General features: G+C 35.1%; 1 protein-coding gene across 4 annotated transcripts in view; it reads right to left on the bottom strand.

Moving 5' to 3' along the window:
* Positions 1-775: 775 nt before the first annotated feature.
* Positions 776-21,924, bottom strand: part of XPNPEP1 (X-prolyl aminopeptidase 1) — a 35,729-nt gene continuing 14,580 nt past the window's right edge. For all 4 annotated transcript variants that reach the window (XM_026704741.2, XM_087932770.1, XM_087932769.1 and 1 more), the window contains 15 exons: positions 21,742-21,885; positions 21,313-21,408; positions 20,530-20,611; positions 19,415-19,625; positions 17,907-17,996; positions 17,683-17,733; positions 16,740-16,798; positions 15,743-15,820; positions 12,930-13,001; positions 8,905-8,965; positions 7,247-7,316; positions 6,237-6,410; positions 5,590-5,666; positions 4,525-4,623; positions 776-1,722 (listed from right to left, as the gene is read on the bottom strand). In XM_026704741.2, coding sequence (XP_026560526.1) covers positions 1,594-1,722; positions 4,525-4,623; positions 5,590-5,666; positions 6,237-6,410; positions 7,247-7,316; positions 8,905-8,965; positions 12,930-13,001; positions 15,743-15,820; positions 16,740-16,798; positions 17,683-17,733; positions 17,907-17,996; positions 19,415-19,625; positions 20,530-20,611; positions 21,313-21,408; positions 21,742-21,885 — 1,493 coding nt within the window. In that variant the 3' untranslated portion in view covers positions 776-1,593. The remainder of the gene's footprint in view (positions 1,723-4,524; positions 4,624-5,589; positions 5,667-6,236; positions 6,411-7,246; positions 7,317-8,904; positions 8,966-12,929; positions 13,002-15,742; positions 15,821-16,739; positions 16,799-17,682; positions 17,734-17,906; positions 17,997-19,414; positions 19,626-20,529; positions 20,612-21,312; positions 21,409-21,741; positions 21,886-21,924) is intronic.

Raw genomic sequence — 21,924 nt, 5'->3', positions numbered from 1 at the left:
TGTGTACAATGTGCCAGTTGAAGTATTTTATATGCTTCTTGAAGAACTATTTTTCTTACAATTGTGTCTTAGATGTCTCTTAAATTTCAAATACTCCATGTTAGCATTCTTATACATCACCACATTAACAAACTTGAATTATTTAGAATTTGTTTTTTTAATTAATTGATACACTTGAATGTTAACACATTCCTCCACAGAAAAGTGTGCTTTAAAATATGCACAAATTGTACTTCCCCAATCTATGGCACATACAGTGGGATAACTTTCATCATTTCCAATATACCCAAAAGAAATAGGCAATCTGAGATCTCTCTCTGGAACTATTTCTGCAGATCCAGGATGTTCTTAGTGCAGAGAGTTGCATATAAAGTAGCCCCAAAGTAACATGTACTAAGTTTTGCCCCATTCCTTTCTCATGCTTGAAGAAAAGCATAGTCTACTTTAATCGAAGGGATTTAACATTCTATTAACTTCAAGGCTATCACAAAAACATTGGACTAAACTTTTCAATAGTTAACACCTGAAGATCCTTGGAGCTCTTTGCAGTCTAAAAAATAAAACCTATAAAGAATTTGTTCAGACATTCAAAAGATCCTTACATTTGTTGATACTGTGTTTACTTATTACACACATTTACATAGTCATAACAAAATTTTGTTGTGTTATGTTGCATGCTTCAGCAAGGTGGGTATTGTTATCTGTGTCCAAGAGTTTCAGAATGTTTAATGTACTAAGAAAAAAGAAAAAGAAAACATACCACCTTTGGCATTACTCAGTTGGAAATCTCCCCATTTATTATTTGGATCTGCTGAAAATAAATTACTGAGAGTTGTTGAGGTGGCATAAAGTTATCGAGACATATTCTGCTGAGGCTTCAGTCCTAAGTGTCTTGCAATAAAAACTCCTGAATGCAATGGACATAGTTTAGATAAGACAGGCATAAGGATACAGCCTGCATGCACTGGATCATGTATGATCTGCAATGAATACTCCAGAAATGCAGTGTATTGTTTGGCACTTCCTCTACTGAAAGATAAATATGCAGTGACTAGTTGCCTAATTGAGGTGTGAGATGCAGCAAAGCCAGGTGCTAAAATCTTTCAGGAATAGTTATGAGAAATTCTATTCTTAGGAAACCTAAACCTATGCAGACACTGATTTCAGCAGGTATGTGTACCTTTGATGCAATACCATTCCCCCTTAACATTTGAGAAAATTGCCAAGTGTCAACTCACATTATGGCAGGTTTTCTTACTTCCATTGTTTATCCAAGCAGATTGATCAATTTGATCCAGAGATTAGTTTCACAGCCATGTGTTCTTTCCCACTAACCCATCTCATTGTTTTAAGACACAGATTTCACAGCTCTGAATTTAATTTTGTTCATTATCAAAAAGAAAAAAACAGAGATATCACAGGGGAATAAATCCTTTCACCCTCTATCTTGCCCATTGGTTCCTCTTCTATTTCTCTTGATTATTATTCTTTTTAAAAAAACCATGCCTTCCCGCAAATCATTACCGTAAAGCCAAAGCAGTCCTGAACATGTATTTTTAAAAAGGAACTACATCCAAAAATAGAAATACACAATTAGTGTGCTTGAGAGATTGGCTCTGTTTCTCTAATGAGCCACTGAAGGGCTCCATGCCTTCCTTGCTGTTCAAGTTCTAGCCCAATCACTTCTCTGCATTTTCGGTGATAGTCATTCAGCCAGTCACACTAAAAGGAGAGAAAAAGAAAGAAATTGTCTAAAAGAAAGATTAAAAAATGGCAAGCATGATAAAGGGAAAGGATTTCTTCCTCATCAAAGGTTTGGGTGCAAAACTGGATCTTCATAGCCTTTCTAAACCACGGGTTTCCAACCTTGGCAACCTTGCCTGGTGGCCTTCTGGAGTTGAAGTCCACTTGGCTTAAAATCACCAAGGTTGGAGACTCCTGTTCTAAACAACAGTAGAGGGGGAGGAGGCATACAAATCTAGGAAGCAACCTTGTTTCAGAGGACAGGCGCAACTACATAGAGAATTGTGGAGCAGGATATAATGTTAAGAAATCTGACAGAAATGTGAGACCTCATTGCATGACACATGATTTTGTCATCTATTTGGCAAAAAGGCCAGACAGGAGAAAAAAGGGACAGGAAAGGGGGAAAAAGTCACAAAGGCTTGAAACAAGATGCTAAAAAGCAGATTTTTTTCAGAGATAAAGGGTAAAGCATAATTAAAGAAAGATTCTGCAAGAGTACATAAGATAGTATTGTAGTATTTGCATTTGAAATAGTGTATTGGAATATTATAAGATTTAATAAAATATTAAAATATTAAAATGTTTAATAATGATTGCAATATTCAATAAAATATTAAAGAGAATGTGTAAAATGATTAATGTTTAGTTATAGTTTAATTTGTTATTGTCTTAATGTTATTATAAATTTACTATTTCATTTTATTTTAAAATAACGTATTAAGTAGAATTAGAATTAGAATGGAAATTATATATTTAACTATATTATAATTTTATTATTCCTTTATTTTAAAATGCAACATGTAGAATGTACTAAGCAGAATCAGAATGGAAATTATGGGTTATTTTAAGTGTTAATTTAGGGGAAAGATAGCAAGGCGTCACACTTTAAAAGTGATTACAGGGGAAATTTTCTGTTAAAGAGAAGAGATAAATAGATAATTGGAAAAGAACGGACAAAAGATACAAGTATAACGATTTTAAAATAAGATGAAATAAACAAAATATAATTAAGAGAGTGAAAAGAAGGGAGAAGTCACATAGAAAATATAGAATAGTAAATAAGATAAGAATGGTATATAAGGTGAGCATGAATTTGATTTAGGTCTGTAAAAAAAGATGTAACCCGGGGCTAAGCCACTTTCCAAAAAGAAGTTTTATGTTTTATGTTTTGTGTTTTGGTTAGCTATGTTTGATTGAGAATTAATAAAACCTTGGAGGAATAAAACTAAAGGGAGAAACAATGAGAAATTTGGAAAAGATATGTACAAATGATAATTAAGGAGGTTTTATGTTTTATGTCTTGTTTTATGTTTTGTATTTTGTGTGTTTGTGTTTGATTGAGAATTAATAAAACCTTGATAGAAAGAAATATAATTGAATAAAAGTGAAGGGAGAAACAATGAGAAATTCGGAAAAGATATATATGTGTTTAAATGGAAATGTGACAATTTGGAACTATGCTGTATAAAACAATGTTTTATTTGCTTTGTTAAAATCTATAAGCAGCTTTTAGAAAGGAGGTTTTATGTTTTTATGTCTTCTGCTTTGTTTGTTAGAAGTTTTATGTCCTTTGTTTTGTATTTTGTGTGTTTATATTTGATCGAGAATTAATAAACCTTGATAGAAAGAAATATAATTGAATAAAAGTGAAGGGAGAAATAATGAAATTTGGAAAAGATATATACGTGCTTAAATGGAAATGTGATAATGTGGAACTATGCTTTAAAAAATAATGTTTTATTTGCCTTGTTAAAACTTATAAGTAATTTTTAGAAAGGAGGTTTTTATGCTTTTATGTCCTATGTTTTGTTTGTCTTTAAAAAATCAATACAATTTGTTTAAAAAAAAAATCTAGGAAGCAACCTTGTTTCAGAGGACAGGCGCAACTACATAGAGAATTGTGGAGCAGGATATAATGTTAAGAAATCTGACAGAAATGTGAGACCTCATTGCATGACACATGATTTTGTCATCTATTTGTCCACAGAGGTGTGTGTGCATTTGTTAGATTCCATTTATGACAATCTATTATAGTAATAAAGATTTTATCAGATCCCATAAAGTAAATGCATAATTTATATGCAATATATAGAAGGCAGACTTATTTATTTTGAGTTTGAGTTTTAAACTGTCCAGTGTATGCTGTGAATTTATTAGGGATTGTTCAAGCTCCTAATTACCTAGCCTTACTTTCAAAAATTATGCTTACTTTCAAAATTTATTCAAAAATTATTAGAAGAATCTGCACAATTTGCTGTTGTTTTGTTCATTGGGTGCCCAATGCTCCCAGTAGTAGTAGTAATAGTAGGCTTTTTGAGAGAGGAATCAAGATATATTTCATTATTAAAGATTTTTATACTTTTGCAAGAAGCTTATAATCACCCTCTTTAATTTAGGTCCTGATTACATGCTTAGGAAATCCAGGTCATTATAGTGATATAAATGGAGCACATAATAATATTGTTTGGTTTAGCAAGGAATTGCATTCTTTTCTACTACATTACAATTCATAGCTTTCACCTTGCTAAAGTTTCAGTGCTATTGGCAAACTTTCTGTGGCTGTTATTCATACGTAAATCTACTCACACTGCATCAGCCACATCCCAAAGATGACTGCAGTTTCTTATTAACTCTCCAACTTCTTCTTGCCCTTTAGTAAGTATTAACAGCATCTTTCTAGTTGTCTGGTTCCTCCTTGGTATTGTCATTTTGATTTAATTTCAAAGTTCAGAATAAAAGCTTCCAAATAAACCACAATCCATTTAATAGCCATCTTACCTCTCTCTGAGTCAGTAAGTGAACAAGTATCATTTTAGTTTGGATTGGGACCAGAGTCAATGGTTCAAACGTCAAACTCCCTCTGTTACTGAAGTTATACTGTGAAGAAGAAAAGGCTACTTAGTCATATTTCTCTTCACTTAAAGAGGAACAAATATATGTATGCATAATTGCCAAACAGTTTTGCTCTGTTCTAAAGAAATACACTTTAAAACAAACTTTAACAAGGTTCCCCCCTTGTTAAAAAAATTCCCAACCAAGGAATCTAGCATGAAAGTTTGTAGGCATAGTGAAATGAATATTTCTGTTCTGATCAAATGTAAAATGTATGGGTTTTGTCAGCAATTAGGTAAGATGAATAGTCAAACTCTGAATTGGTCAGCATACCATGTTATGTTATCCTGACCAATTGTCATGTTAGGGTGCTCTCATAAAATGGTTATCATGCCAGTTTCAAAACCAGTTTTTTTATTACTTGCTTCAGTCTCAGCTCAGCTTACTTTGCATGTTCTTAATGCATGAGACTATAGCCACCATTTTTATCTCCTAAGCAAACCTATGTAATGGGTGCCAATTTCCCATTTATCTTCTTTAAATAAAAAGAATCAAACTTAACAGGCATCAAAGGAGATGTTCAAATCCAATTGGTGTCCAAAGCCCTCATGCTGTGCATCCCAGAGAGAAGAACGCATGAAAAATAGGATACATTTCAAAACCATGTTCTGTTCTGAGCCACATGCTGGAAACTATATACTGCTACATTAAAGTAGTGCCCCTCCCCCCCAAAAAACCCTTTAGGGCATTAGGGACTGGTTCTGTGGAGAGAATTTTTTCCGGGGACCAGAGGGGGCGGGATTTGTGAGCTTCCTGCATCCCATGAATGGAGCTTCACTTGTTTGCGCAGCCTGGTTTCTGACATGCCACAAACTGATGTTGGTCAATGGATCAGAGGTTGGCGACCCCTGCATTAGAGGGCTTATTTATTTTGGATTAAACTTCTAAATACATCAGCAGGGAAGCATGCACATAAGAATTATGTCTTGGAGATGTTGAAGAATCAATCACCTTTGTTTTAGCTGGAACAACAATGACAACATTTTCAATTCGGATCCCAAAAGAGCCATCTTCATAATAACCAGGTTCTGTAGAGATATAATTAAGGGGAAAAACATTTAGAATAAAACTCTCAAAAATAAAAGCAAAACTCTCACAAGTAAGAAATATTCAAGTATTGGCCAACAGCTCCTCAAATTGCATATAGTTAATTTTTAAAAAGTGTGCTATGTTTAAGTGAATATAGGATCACATCCTGCTTTAATGCATACAAGACGGGTAGATAAAACATTCTAGCGGTAAACGTCTGTGACCTAATCTAAGAAAACATCTTTGAGAGGACCCTTGTTGGAAACGGAATAATTGACCTTACAGAACTATTTTAGTGATTATTGAGATATAGCGTGTGCAAAAAGTCTGAATACTTGAAGATACTTTAAAAATACAAAATAGTCTGATAATCGCATTATTCGTGTTTATTTTTTGAGGAAATACCATTGCAATCTCGTCCTACCCTATAAAATATGTGGAACCAAACAATATGTAAAGGTTAAACATTCTTATACAAATATTCCAAAAGTTAAAAAAAAAAAGCAAAATACATTTGCCCAAAGAGATCTATATGTGCTTTCATATAACAATCAACAGGGATAAGTTACCATCAGAAACAATCATTCCAGCTTCCAGAGGTTCATCTGCAAATGTTTTGTAGCTAATGCCACATGGACCTTCGTGGACATTGAGAAAGGCACCAACTCCATGACCTGTACCATGCAAGTAATCTAAGCCTTGATCCCACAATGCAGAGCGAGCAAAGGAATCCAGGAGATGACCTATATATCAAAACAGAAGTTACCAAGATACAAATATAACAACTCCAAACTATCCTTTTTTTAATTATATTTTTATGCTATAATCAAGAAGAGAGTAATAGGAAATGGTTTGGGAAACATTTTGTTTCTCCTCTGGGACCTGCTGATCTGGCCATTATGTCTACTGATTTTTCCATAAATTAATTATCTAAAGTAATTAGTGATGATTTTTTTCCTATGTTCATTACCTGAACAGAAAATATTTTTTAATACTCTGAATTTAATATCAGAGATGAAAGATGTCACCAATTATTTCTAATTTAAAGAATTGAATTTGGAAAACTTGCCACAATAATCCAGAGGAGAAATTAAGAGGAATTCTTAGAAGTTCCAATCCTACTATAGGAATTGGCCATTGGTACAAAATAACAAAGACAAAAGTTTACTTCATTAAATTGTGAACTCTAAAATACTGAAAGTACAACACACAATCTACACACCAGCTAAAAGCTCCATAACAATCTGGTGAGATGTTATTGTTTATAAACCCTAGTTCATATTTTAATGCAGTCAATTAATTCTGGCATAGAAAAAATATTGTTTATGGCTTAATACAATGAGTGCATCATCAGATTCAACAGGGGACCCAATATCACCAAGTGAATCATTGACAGCTGAGCCACTCAAAACCACTCAGGATTTTAACTAAATTCTACTAACACAGTCTACACTTTCAGTCTCTTAGACCCAATGCCCTAAATATCTCCTTCCAGATCCGATTAATGAAAATGACATCACTACAGCTGATGATGATCACTTTAATAGACAACACTGAATTTTTTTAAAAAAATCCTGACCTTTGGTTCCATTAGGAAATATGGCTGCACTGACTGCTATGTGGCCCTTCAGGACATAGGTAAAACACTCCTGCAAAGAAAGAAAACTCAGTAAACAAAGCAAATAAAAACAAATGTCTAATCATTTGTGGCCCAGACCATTTAGATACCGGTCTGATATCATTCTGGACTGATATCTGTCAATATATTTCAAGTTGCAGTTACTTTTGAAAGATAATAAGGAGCAGTATAATTCACAAATCTCTTTAAAACTAATAAGGGATGGAGGCTGTAGGCTAAAAGATCCAGCTTTCATATAATCAGTATTTACATGGACTTACCATAAATGTTCTCCTTGGCTCTGTTATATATTTGTATTAAGAATTTCTGTCATTGACCAGAAGAAAGTTATTAAGCTATACTAGTACTTCTCAATTTTAGAGATGTGGGGAATGAGGCATCGATTTATGAAGTGGGTGACTAATGCCAAAGTATCTTTCAGTGATTTGAGGATACAGAGAGAATGAATGAGGTATAAATTGCAAAGGAGGAAGGAGGAAACCAAGGTAGTCATGATTAGTTGGAGTTGATGAGTTCCTCAAAGAGAAATTGAAAGTTTAAGGTGCTATATAGATGAGGAGAAAGCAAGGATAAGGAGAAAGCAAGTAGCTAAAAAGATACAGAGCTATGATAAATTGTGTATAAACTAGTTTTAGATGTATTTCTTCTTGTTACCTTCCTTCAACTTTCTTTACTGACTATATACTCTTTTTCTTGATTTGTATAATGTTGCTTACACCAAAAGAATAGCATTTTATGTATTAACTTAAAAATAAAAAAACATGATAGGATTTTTTAATTAGAAAAACGAAGCCCTATATAACTTCCTGCATGTCTTCAAAGTAGGTGCAAAAATAATTGGCTATTATTTTGGAAAGGAGAAAAAAACTGGAAACAAGTTAATTTATGTTGATTTTGTTTTTGGATCATTATTTTTCCCCAACACTAAAGTTACATTGTTGAAAAAATAGAATTTTCTCTTCATCTTCAGTTATTTGTCCAAAGATTTGAGTTAACTTCAAAAGAAATCATGGACCAATTGCATAGACAAGATCAATAAAATGAAACTGATCAAAGTAAAAAGTAAATTGTAATGACCTATGGATAAAAACTATGTACAGCTTATATTCAGTGATGCTGCAGAAGATAGGATAATAAACACACCAGCTGGGCAACACAATAACTGGGGATCTATGAATCTACTACTGACATAGTCAACCAATCAACTAGGCTGTTTGAAAAAAGGTACAGTACACTTTGAGGATACATGGTATGTGAACTAGCTAGCGATAGGAAGACTTGGGAGTGCACAAGATGCCATCTTAATTCTATTGAGTTACTTGTTTGCTGTTTTCCTAGTTTAATGGTTTCTACTCTCATACATCTTTCAAAGAATCGTCCTTCCTTGTGGAACCTGGCGTCCATGAGGGTGGATGGCCTTGGATCCTGAGGTTGGATATCTTACCTATAACGTTTAAGGGACAATTCATATTATCAGATTTGATTTTCAGATAGTTCCCTGCATTAAATGAATGCAATGTAGCAAATGATGTAACCTAGAATGTTTACTAATTAAAAGCTGCTGGAGAGAGGCAATTAGGGGAAAAAAAATTGTATACCTTCTCATACATTGTCGGGGTACCAAAATGCATAGTCCTTGTCACATCTGTAGTTCCATCCCTTCAAAAGAAAAAGAACAAAAAGAACTTCTAAAAAAGATGTTGCCAATATTATAAGATTAAAAACCAGGTTCAAACTCTAATAACTAGTAACACAGTGAAGGAAGAACGTATTTTGTGAATGTTTAATAGAATGAATAAGATTCCATAAGAATAGCCACTGCTTGCCCTGATCACTTATAAGAGGCCTTTTCATTACTGAGAAGTAATGCTATACAATGAAATTATTTCATAGACACTGAAAGACCACTGACTCTCCTTCAGCATTTTAGAGTTTGAATAAGATTATTCATAAAAGAACTCTGTGCAAAAGCTCTGGAAACTAAAATATAGAAATTGTATACCAAACGGCAGAATGAACAAATAATCAATAGTCAATGCTGATATCATGCTTATTTTTTTCTACTTTGCATTATTATTATTAACTCTATATGTTTTTTTTTCATATGGCTATGTTCTGAAGCACAATAATTGGGCTTTGTTACCTGTCATGCACCTGGTTCAGGCAACATGCTAAACTGTATAACAGGCATTACAAACAACAAAGAATGGGTTTTTGAAATATACTAAGCCAAAACAAACAAATAGCATTAGGGCTCAGCATAATATGCAAATCTAGTCTATATACTTGAATTATTTTGATTTATAATTTGGAATCTGCCTGGCAGACCTTCAAGGCAGCATAAAATGTAAACACGAAAGGTGGAATAGCAAGATAGAAAAAATTAACTGCAGCAGTATTGATTTTTAACACATATTAGCAGATGTTCTTCAAACTCTTAAATTACAATGTTTCTTTAAAATTCTGAGATGCCCTACAGGTTCACAAATATTTCAGCTAGAAGATGATACTGAAAAATGTTTGAAATTAATTTTAAACACATTTTAAAAATTAAATGCTACAAATTCCAAAAATTTGGTTTTCTCCCCCTATAAATTGGTATGCTCAAAAGCTCCTTCTCAGTAGTTTGACAGGATACTAGAGCAAAAGAAAAAAAAGAAAAAAGAAAGGAAATTCTATTCTAACCAATCTATTGCATAGCCCTTTGGCCTTTCTGGCATTGGCATCTCTCCTGCTCTCTGCCTATGGAACATTTCTGTCTGGAAAGCTGTCAGCATGTTTTTGTTGTTAGTCCAAAGCTGTTCAGAATGTTTAGCAGCAAAAGACTTGGCTTCAAAAAGTACTGAATGATCTAAGTCCTTCCTAGTTCTGCAACACACACAAGGATGTCTCTTTATGTAAGACTATAACAGCGTTTCAGAATAGTTACACAATTTGGCACTTAAGAAAGTAAAAGATGTACAGTAAATTGCCTTATAGTGAACCAATCAACATTGGAGAAACAAATCATGTTAACATAGCATAAAGTGGGTGGGAAACTTAGGGGTCTGTGCTTTTATATCAAATCAAATCAATCAGAGATAAATCCTATACATTTAGGTTGAGATCTATCTAAATGTGTAGGACTTATCTCTGAATGATTTGATTTGATTAAGTTTATTAATTGCACTTGATTCCATTTCAAAAATCAACTACTCAAATACAAAAGTTTGAAGGAATTCCACCAAATTCAATTTGGAAATTTAATCCAAATTATCAGTCCAGATTCAAAAATTATGAGCAACTTAATAAGATTCCAAAGCTAGAAGAATCTAAGTACAATTCTGATCATCTATAGTGGTAGGGATGTGTATAACAATCACCAATACCCAACGAAGTAGAAAGCAAATATTAAATTTCTTCAGAATGTATTGGATTTTGGCAAATAATAAAAAAGAAGTGGATGCAAAGACAAAGTCTGGATCCAGTGGGAGAAATTTTCAAAGTTCAGCTAATACTACTGTTTTATCTACTTGCTGGATTATTCCTAGAAATAATACAATTTTTTCTTAGTCTTTATTTAGAAGATTGGCCTTGTAAAAATAATCCTTTCATCTCTATAATTCCTCAGAAGCTTTTACTAATCTGGTATGCGCTGAACAGCAGTTCTAAAATTACAATCCACAAATCCAATAGAGATTCTGAGGACTGTTACCAACCTATTTGGCAAGTAAGATGTTAGGAAGGCTGTTTTATAGGTTATACACACTTCAGCAGAAAATGTGTGGACTTAAATTATTTCAGTCCACTTACCACTTCATCAACATTGATGGATATTAGACTGAAGTAAGAATTTTTTCCAAGTTGGTTATATTCAGAATTCCAGGCACTCTATCCTACTCCCATTATGACTTGACCTGAAAAGTCCTTCCATTAACTTTGCAACCTCAGCTAGTTCAGTTCGGCTGTCCTTATAGCTTGGAAAATATTACGGATGGCTAACTCGTTATTCTCCAGTGGCTGCTTCTCTTTGTAAATCTGAAGGAACCAATAATTAGACTGTCTGAGAAGAGAAAGATCCCATTATATGTCTTATCAAAGAACATTCACATTCAAAGGCCCGCTAAGAATGTTGGCAAGCAAACATGCCAAAATTCTGAACAAACAATTTTCTCCTGAAGAACAGGTCAGGTCTGCAACATTCTTCAAACTTGAGTAAAACAGTTTTAATCTTTATAAATCTTTCCAAAATACTTAGAATCAGAATAGAGCTGGAAGGGACCTTGGAGGTCTTCTAGTCCAGCTACCTGCTCAAGCAGGAGATCCAATACCATTTCAGACAAGTGACTGTCCAATCTCTTCTTAAAAACCTCCAGTGATGAAGTACCCACAACGTCTGAAAGCAAGCTAAGAGAGTAGGCTACAATTCAAGTCATCCCCAGGTCATCCTGTCATGAGCTCAGTAAGCAGCCTTGGGAATGTTGTTTTCTTACCATCTCAGTTTCCCATATGCAGTAACAAAAAGATTGCTTTTTGCAGGATTACAGCTAGAAGACTGATGTTAAATACACTGAATGCTGAAATGCTACAAAAACATTCTGAGCCATAGTGGCACAGTGGTTAGAATGCAGGGTTGCCAGCTAATTCTGCCGACTGCCAGCAGTTTGATCCTGACAGGCTCAAGGTTGACTCAGCCTTCCATCTTTCTGAGATCAGTAAAATGTGGACCTAGATTGTTGGCACAATATGGCTTAGAGTCAGCTGTAAATCACTGTGAAGTGGTATATAAGTAAGTATTAGTGCATTCTAGCCTTTAATACATCCTTAACAAATTTATATTTCTCCATCAAACTAACGTCATTGAAACTTGGTTAGGTTAGGTTAGGTTAGGTTAGGTTAGGTTAGGTTAGGTTAGGTTAGGTTAGGTTAGGTTAGGTTAGGTTATGAATTAAGGTCCTCTGAATTGCAACATCTAGACACAAAGCAAATCCTATTTCAAACTTGATCCATCATAAGGAAAACAAAGGTAACATAAAAACAAATTTTAATTTAATAAGGCTGCCATAAACTTCAATAAAAATTTATCCTGTCTGCTAAGTTTGATTATGTCTTTCATTAAAATATGTCAGTTGTTTCTCTTCCATTTATCGCCTCATTCTACCTCTTAAGCATCCCTTAAGCTAAACTTAAGCAAATAATGTTATTCTGATGTTTTGCACACTACGTTTTATTATTCTTATTTGTAGGAAACATATGTTCAGAAAAAAATAGTCTCTAACATTGCATCAATTTAGCAACATTCTAGTATGGCAAACATCAACATTTGCATTCTGACAAAAACTACACTAAAATATTAATTGCCCAGCCATTGGAATTCAAGTCCAGCATCTATACAAAGAAGTCATAATGGAATAGAAGATGAAATAAATGAATTGCTCATTTCCCTCCCATCCCACCCCCCAAAACCCTTTCCCAACCCTTGTCAGAATAACAATAATTGGAAATTATTTTTTCACTACGTTTCTTTAGAACAAATTTGAGATTATTTAAAGAGTTAATATAGATCAGAAAAGGGAGTTAATATTGTAACAGGTTTATTGGCTTGAAATAGAAACATAAGCTGTAGGAATAATAACCCACTTACTTGTATTGAGCACCAGAATCCAAGAGATAGATCTCGTTCAAGGACAAAGTTCTATTTGTTTCAGGAGAAGGCCTATTCAATAATAATAATACAAATTTAATATTTCAACATCCTGTTTCAGGAATTCAGTTTGTGAAAGTTATTGCTTAAATTATACAGTTAGATGATTAACTTTGATATGCATGTATAATGGTTAATAATAACACATTTGGTTGGTCTGTTACATATAATATCAGTAGCCTGGGTACCTATAAAGTTCATGTATAACCAAGACCTGGATGGTTTGGAGGGGCTGTTCTCTCTCAGAAACCTGAGCTCAGAAATCCAAAGCTCAGGGCAGAGCTGGTACAGTAGCTACTATCTACTATCATCCAGTACACACCTGTTTCCTTGAGGAAGAAATTTTTCCTGCTGATGTTAAATAAGATAGTGGTTAATATCCTCAAGAAGCCATCACTGAACTCAGCCACATTGGAAACTTCTATCCTGACTCCAACTTTTTCTTTTGGGGAAAGATAGTTGATAAAATGGTTGCCCTGCAGCATCAGGGGACCCTGGAGGAAGGAATTTATCTGAACTCCTTTTAGTCAGGTTTCAGAACTTTCTTATTAAACAGCATTGACTGCTCTTGTGAATAACGTCTAGCCAGAGCCGGATGGGTCTGGTACATCTATCCTGTTCTCCTTCATCTCTTCCCTATCAGAGTTCAGTTGTAGACAACCAAATGAGATTATGGATGCTGAGGGGGCCAAAAGGGAAACTGCAGGCTTTAGGTCAACCCTTAACAAGACTGAGTGGCATTGAATTTGAGGGTCCTTAGATCTGGTGGTTCTTGACTTGCTCCACCCAAATGGAAAAGGTCACAGTTTGAGATTCCTCCTTGACTTATTCTTACAGGAACACATGGAATGGGGCTAGGAGAGTTTTATACTTCTTCTTTGGCACTAATTACATCATTTTCTGAACTAAGAGGCACTAGTCAATCAATCACAGCTTGGTCACCTCCTAAATAAATTTGTCTGTTTCCCAAGTAAACTGAACAAGAAATACAATCAAGTGACCTAATTCCATTTTATTCTCAGGCTACATTAAAGAGAATCTTACGTCTTAAAATTCAAATCTCCTGCCATCATTTTTAACAGTTTTAATATTAAGGCATATCCTTTTAAAGCAGGGCTGTCAAACTCGCAGCCTAAGGGCCGGATGCATCATACACTGGCCATGTCCATGCCCAGTTTAGCGAAAGGGGAGGAAAGTTCAGTTATGTCACATGACGCCACCATGATGATGCGAGTTTGACATCCCTGTTTCAAAGTTTCTTTCTTTGCCCATTGAGCACTGAGAACTCCTTACCCTTTTATCTGATAAGTTCCTAGGCAGTGTCTTTTCCCCTTGTCCCTCAAAGACATTCCCATATCATTACAGAATTATTGCAAGGCTGTCCACATATGGCTGCTCTTGAACAACATCTGGAAGCTTTAGCTGATCCAGAATGCAATGGTGTGGGCAGCTATGGACTCACTTTGATGTATTCATATTATACCTCCTGCACTGCACTCCACTGACTCCCAATATGCTTTTGGGTCAACTCAAGGTAGTATTATCATCTACACAGTCTTTTGCAGCCTGAAGCAAGATTATTAGTGCGATGTTTGTTTGTTTGTAAAATTTATTACCTACACGGTAACACTCCCTGATCATTTCTACCTATCCCCTTCGATCAGAAGTAAAGATATTCTGCAGGTTTCTTCTACTGGAAGAATATAATCTTGTGGAACCAAAAAGTGAGATTCTTCTGTCAAGGCACTTGTCCTTCAGAACATCTTATCTCCCAAGATTAGATTAGCCCTGACTCTGTCAGCCTTCCAAAGAGCTTTAAAGATTTGGATTTGTTCCCAGACACTGGAATTAAGGCTAGCTGGACTTTATCAGATGTGGGTTTTTTTTATCTCAGCACTTATTATAGATTTTCTATATTTTTTATTTAGTTATTATTTTGTATAGTGTTTTTATATGTTGTTAGCTACCCAGAATCGCTATGATGAGATGGAAGATGGAAGGCTATAAACATCAACATAAGTATTGACAATTTAATTCCTTGGATTGAACTATCATGTAATCCATTGAATTTATATACTTTCAAAAAAATAGGTAAATGTGGAATAAGCTGCCTAGATATGGCAACTCCTTTTCCTTCATCATTAACCATCATTTAAATCAATTTTAGTTTCTATTCTAAAGCAAGCACTCTGACCAAAATTCAGTTGTTCACCAAAGCTATTTTTAAATCTTCTTTTAAAAGGGCAAATTCTAAGTCATGCAGTCCTTGGCAACAGGGATAAGCCTTTCCTCAAATTTTGGACATCTATAGCAACAATCACAAGCATTCCATTTTAACAGTTTCTCAGTAATAATTATGAACACACAAATAGGCAGAAGAGAAAGCAATCTTAGAGCTGGCTTCTACTTTTAGCTGATCGTGGCACAGGTCACATTCGTCTTTGCTGCTTCTCCCACACACAGGTATAAAGAAAACTCAAGACAGTATGAAGATTCTAATTCTCTAATCCCTACATAAATTAAATAGCCAGAAGTCTAAAATAATGCTACCACCAATGGAGATTATCATTTCAGGTCTAAGAAGCCTGAAATGACATATTTGATGAATTGAAATGCAAATAAAAGGTTTGCTCGTCACAATCCAGTTATAGTAATCAATTTATCCCTTAATTTGAATTAAGCTGTTAGATAGCATCATGCTAAATGTCTTTTTGGTTATATAATCAAAAGTGTAAGACTTTTATTGCTCTTACTTGTAGTGAATGATAGCACCATTTGGGCCTGTACTTGAAATGGTAGCAAAGCTCAAGTCAACAAAGTTCTCTTGCTGCCTGAAAAAGACATACATTTCATTAAGAAAAACCAAATCACTGGAAAAGGCTGATTCTTCCTAGCCATATTTCCTTCAGCTGCCTCTTCTTTTGCTCTTTTGTCATTCCCACTTAGCTGGGTGAGATTTGAAATGCTAAGAACTATTATAGGGAGAAGGTACACAACTCTGAATACTAAGAAACAAAGGCCAACCAAAGTCTTCATCTTTCACTGCTCCAGTTCAGTGAAGTAATGTGGAATCTTGGAGATGTGGAACTGAACCACTTAGTTATGCAAGCCAGGACTTGTTCAGTTTACTCTAGAACCGTGGTTCTCAATCTGTGGTCCATGAATCCCTGGGAGGGGCCATGATGTCTTCACAGACAGTCTGCAAAGGATTGAAGAAATGTTATGATTTAAATCTTGAGTTAAGTCTTGGGGTCTGTGGCCACAAAAGGTATTTAAAGTGGATCCACGGTGAAGAAAAGTTTGAGAACCACTGCTCTAGATTAATGATAGGTAGGAAATCAACCAAAGTGTGGAAAACTGAAAGGGAAGGGGAATTAGGTGCTAGACTAATGGTCCCTTTAGGGTCTCCATCCACTAACAACATTTAAGTGTTAGCTGGAGTGCTTCAGAATAGGTTATATATTCAAGTTTATTAATTTTGTCTTAAAAGTAGAGTTGAGGTTACAATCCTCAAAACACTGTAATTTCTAAAATAAAAATAGCTAAACTTTTGAAAGACCGCCAAATGGTACAATATATCTGCTCTCACATGAAAGCTCAAGAGATTTCATGACTTAATTTTAAAAGTACACTTGCATTTTTTGGCATATGCAAATGTTTTCATTTTTAGCATGTGAAATCATCTAACAGTCCCTGCCATCTCTACAGTTTGTTGAACCTAAGACATCCCACATTACTCTTTTTTCTTACCTACGAAATTCCTCTGCTTTATCCGATGCTATGATTTCCGTAATGTTGCCTTTGGGAACCTGGCAAGCATCAGACAAATTCGTATTAAATCAATAAAATAGCATATCCTCAATCATACTTTTTAAAAATTTTCTGCATACCTAATTTTTTTCTTTTTTTTAGAATATTTTTTTTTCTTTTTACTATATAAAGGGCAACAGTTTCAATGTCTATATGAACAGAGTATTTTCCGGTCACAATCAATTTGAGCAATAGTCATCATCATAATAGTAACAATGTGCATTAGCAGTAATCATATAATAGTATTTTCACAACATAACATTAATACTTGTCAGTACTAAATCATATGAATAATAAACATATCAAAATATACACTCATAGTAAAATTAATCCTTCTCTTATCATTTTAAATGTTCTAACTTCTGTTTCTGTGCATACCTGCATTTTTTCTAATATGCCATGGTTACCAGAGTTTGGTATTTTCTCAACTCTTAACATCTACATAGCTGGATATAAAGACTAGAAGTGTCACCCAGCAGTTCAGAGTGAGGTAGCATCAATTTGCAGGTGATACCCAGTACCTTCACTCTGTGCCAAGTGGAAGATGACAGAACACACAATGCCTGAAGACCTTCAGGATATGAATGGGGAGAAACAGGCACAGCCTCAACCCAAACAAGACAGAATGGCAACTTATTAAGAAGCTTACTGATTGCAGGATAATAGGTTGTGCTCCCCCAGAGAATGAAGGCCCATAATTTGATGGCCATTCTGGACTCATATTACACCTCTGTTTAGAACCCACTTTAGTCATTACCCATAAAGGCCTGCATAGTTCAGGGTTGGCTATATCTTTCCTAGATCCATGATGCTGTTATGCTATTCATTTAAGTGTTCACTCCAAGTAATGCCCCTCTCATAACAAAAGTCCGTAAAACTGTACCTCCTTCTCCAGCCAATTAAATAGTTCACACAATGCAACAGCATCTTTAATCTGCCATTAAAAGAAGAAACAAAACAGTTAAAAGCGTAGAAGAATTTGGAAGAATCGATCCAGTGGTTAACATATATGTTTCAGCAGTCAATTGCAATGAAAGCAATTCTTCTCATTATTTCAGCTTTTTGCACAGAAGGATGTTGCTTTAGGAAATTGGGCATATCACTTACATGAGCTTTCCTCATGCCTTCAGCTTCCGTCATATTCTTTACAGCTTTTGCTATGCAGATGGGAGTGTAGGGGGTGAGGTAGCGGTGATCCTGAAACATGGACAAAACGAAAAAAAGCAGAGTTTAATCAGGCCTCTAAGTACTTAATGGTTCAGGTGTGGCATGGCATGGTCACTACAATAAGCTACATTTTCTTCAATATCATATATGTGCTTGGATCATAATCTGGTAATTTATTCATTCCCAGACTCTCTGTTTTGCATTTATATCCTTCTTGACCAGAACTCAGAGCATTAAAATGCTAAAAGATAAGAAACAAAAGATGAAGCTATTAAAGTATTTTGGCTCATTTTTCTCCCATGTGTGAGAGGCAGCAGAATAAGCAGCAATATTGTAAACAGCAGAATAAGCGGCAATATTAAGGCTTGAAATTGAGGGACATAATCAGGGAATAAATATTTAACCAAAAATTTAAATCCCCTAGGTCAGAAAAACTGCATAATAGACAGCTGAAGAAATTTCCTAATGGCCTTGCCAAACCTTTATGTATCATCTGCAGAGAATACTAGATAACTGGGTGGCAACTAGAAGAAAACAAATTTTGTCCCTATATTCAATGAAGGGAAAAGGAAGCTCTAAGGTAATTGGCAGACACCAGCATGGATTAATCAAGGAAGACTACCAGATCAGTCTTATCTCATTCTTTTCTTCAAAAAGTGAGGCAACTTTGTTGAACATCTAAATATAAATTTATTTCAGGAAGGCATTAAATACAGTTGTCCATGATGTTCTGATTAGCAAACTAGTTAAATGTGTCACTTAATTAACTGTAAGGATTGAAATTAAGAATAAACAGGTTCACACCTTGATCACATAACATTTTTTTGTATTAGTGACTTAATGAAAAAGTGGAGGGGATGCTTCTTCTATCTGCAGATGATAACAGTTGGGTAAAACAGATGAGGGAAATCAAAATGATCTTCATAGATTAAAGAAAAGGGCTGAAGTTAAGAAAAAGACATTTAAGCGAGACAAATGCAAAAGTCCTGATTTAAGAAATCAAGTGCACCAAGAATACGGAACTTGATTAGTGAATTTGTAAAAAGGGTTTTGGAAGACTCATTGTAAACTGAATATGAGTCAGTGGTAAGATATGGCAACAAAAACATACAAATGCAATTTTAGGCTGCTGAGTTTCCTTCTTATCAGAATTGTAAAATAAATATTTGATTTCTACAGCCTGATCCAAGACTCTCTCTGTCTCTCTCTGTGTCTCTCTCTGTCTCTCTCATTCTCTCTCTCTGCCTGTATGAATGTATGTATGTCTCTCTCTCCCTCCCTCCCTCCCTCTCCCTCAGATGCTGATAATCATCTACCTTTTTTTTCTAATCCAACACACTTCTTGAATAAATTCTTTTAACATACTAGTCATTTCATCCATCCAGAAAGCATTAGCAGCTTCCAAGATCTTGGCTTCAGACATAAATTGCCTGTTAGCATGTACACACCTTGGGGATGGCCTGAATTAGAGCATAGCTGGCTTTATCACTGAGCCAAATTTTCTCATGTGGAGACAGAGTCTCACAAATTGATTTCATAACATTTAGGATGGAATCGTATGGCAGCACTTGAATGTGCAATTCGGGGTCCTGAGCAGAATCCAGAAACAGATGCTCTCTCACATGTGTGTCTACTAAGCGATTGCCATCAATAAACAACCTAAAAGAGAACAGTGGGGAAAAAAGCAAAAGATGACCTTTCTGGGATAACCTGCACCTTTAATAAAGGGGAGACAACTGTGTTTTTACATTTACAGTATGTAGGGTAACTGGGAAAGATTTAAAGAGCTTGATATCATTTATTGATAAATTACTACAATGTCTTTAAGATAATACTTCTCAGAAAAGTAAATTTAAGCAATATTACATAGGGATGATATCTAAATCAGATTCTATTCAGGGTACAGTTTACTGTTATTCAAACTCTGATACAATACATAACATTCTGTTCAATTCTCCCTAAAGCACTTTTTAAACTCAAATAACAATATAATGCCATCTGGTAATTTTAATACAATGTTTCTATATAAACAATGTATGACTAAAAAGTGATGAAATCTATCAGTTGCTGGATAATAGCAACAGCACTTAGACTTATATACCCTTTCAGAATGTTTTACAGCCCTCTCTAAGTGGTTTACGGTGTCAGCATATTTTCCCCAACAATATGGGTCCTCATTTTATCAACCTCAGAAGGATGGAAGGCTGAGTCAACCTTGAGCCAGTTAGGATCAAACTCCTGGCACTGGGCAGAGTTTCCCTGCATTCTAACCACTGCACCACCACAGCTCATAATGTTACTGTTAATGAAATCTAAGACAAACATGAAGCAGAAATTATCACAGGAAATCAATAAAGAGCTTCAAAAAATAAAATAAAATTGCTTCATGGACTTTTAACGCATCATATATATTACATTAATGCTGATTTGGAAATACATATACTTAATACAAATTTAATTTAACACTTTAATACTTTATTTTTAAAGATTTTGTGTACATTAAAAATATGGCCCAGTATTAGTAAAACTAGTACGAAAATTCTTACTAGTAAGTTCTTCTTACCTGATAGTGTCTATCCCTATGATAGCATAAGCAAAGAATACTGGATTGTATTCCACATCAGACCCTCTAAGATTAAACAGCCCTGTATCACAATAAAAAGACAATGTTATAGCCTTGATTAACATTCAACCAACCTTTTAACCAACATCCTGATCCAGATAAAATTTCTGGATTCTTTCAGGGCTTCTGCCACAAGATGGCACTGTTAGGCTGCACTGCTTCTTTCAAAGTTGTGTTTGGTACAGAAAACCAAACATTTAGAATCAAAAGACAACAAATTTAGTTTTGACCTGGCCTTCGTTCTGGATCCTGATTTATAGCAGCCCACCCAAAGCCTGACCACAGCTTTAGCCCTAGAAAAGTCACTGAAGATTTGGTTTAGGCAGACAAGCAGCTTTGCAGTTAGCGCTATGCATGAGAGTCTTGGAAGAGTGGCAGCTCCAAAAAAGTACCCATTATCTTCAAGAGCTAGGGCTCACCTTCTGCTGAGTTGCTTAACATTACTGGGAACTACCAGCCTCCTTTTATTCATTGTTAATGGCATTGATCAACCAATTCCTCTGATCTCTGCATTTCAAAAGGACTGCTACTGAACACACTGTATTTTATAAGTCCAGCCTAGTATGGGTTTTTTTCAACAAGCTGCGATTAGGCAAGCCATGGCATAAGAAAAAAAGGGAGTAATAGTCCAGACATATTGCTGGACATATTTTCACTGCCAATACCCAGAAATCACTCACTAAAGCAATAAAATAATGTTGAATGGCTCACACTGATACTCACAAGCCACATCATCCAAAGCTGTCACAACAAACCAGAGAGCCTTCCTCTCAGTCATTTTGCCCCGCAGAGCTGTAATCTTTTCTCTCCAACTGATCCCTGCAACAGACAATTGAAGTTAGAACTTCATGAAGCTGGAATTTAGACATGTGCACAACCAACGACTTCTTGCTGCAAATGGGCAAGATTAACTCTATTTCAGACCTATTTCTATGAGTTAGCAAATATTAAAGTCACAATAGTGGTTTCGAAATCTCATGCTGCCCCATTCCATTTCCTGTGCCTTTGGTCAAGATAGAATTAAAAAAGGAGCCTGCTGACCTGTTGCCTGCCAAGATGTTGGCTAAAATAAAAATCAGAAAATTTGGAAGGTTTCATGTTGGAAAACCATGTTCAGTGCTGTATCCACAAACATATTTGGATTTCTCTTACCTGTGAAGCTAAGATCTAGCGTCATCAAAGGCTTACAAGGTCGTGGTGGCCGATCTGCCCATATGGCATCAATCAAATTAGCTTTGACTGGCACAAGAACATGGCCAGCACATTTCAGAACTTTGTTCATTCTCTTCCACTGGTCTGAAAGATGCAGAGAGAAACAATGTGTTACATATAATG

Source organism: Pseudonaja textilis, chromosome 4, assembly GCF_049901715.1.
Source record: "Pseudonaja textilis isolate UNSWEBS1 chromosome 4, rPseTex1.2, whole genome shotgun sequence".
In the NCBI taxonomy this organism is placed as follows: Eukaryota; Metazoa; Chordata; class Lepidosauria; order Squamata; family Elapidae; genus Pseudonaja; species Pseudonaja textilis.
Note: the sequence above shows the minus strand (reverse complement) of the source record. Positions and strands in the feature narration are given on the sequence as shown.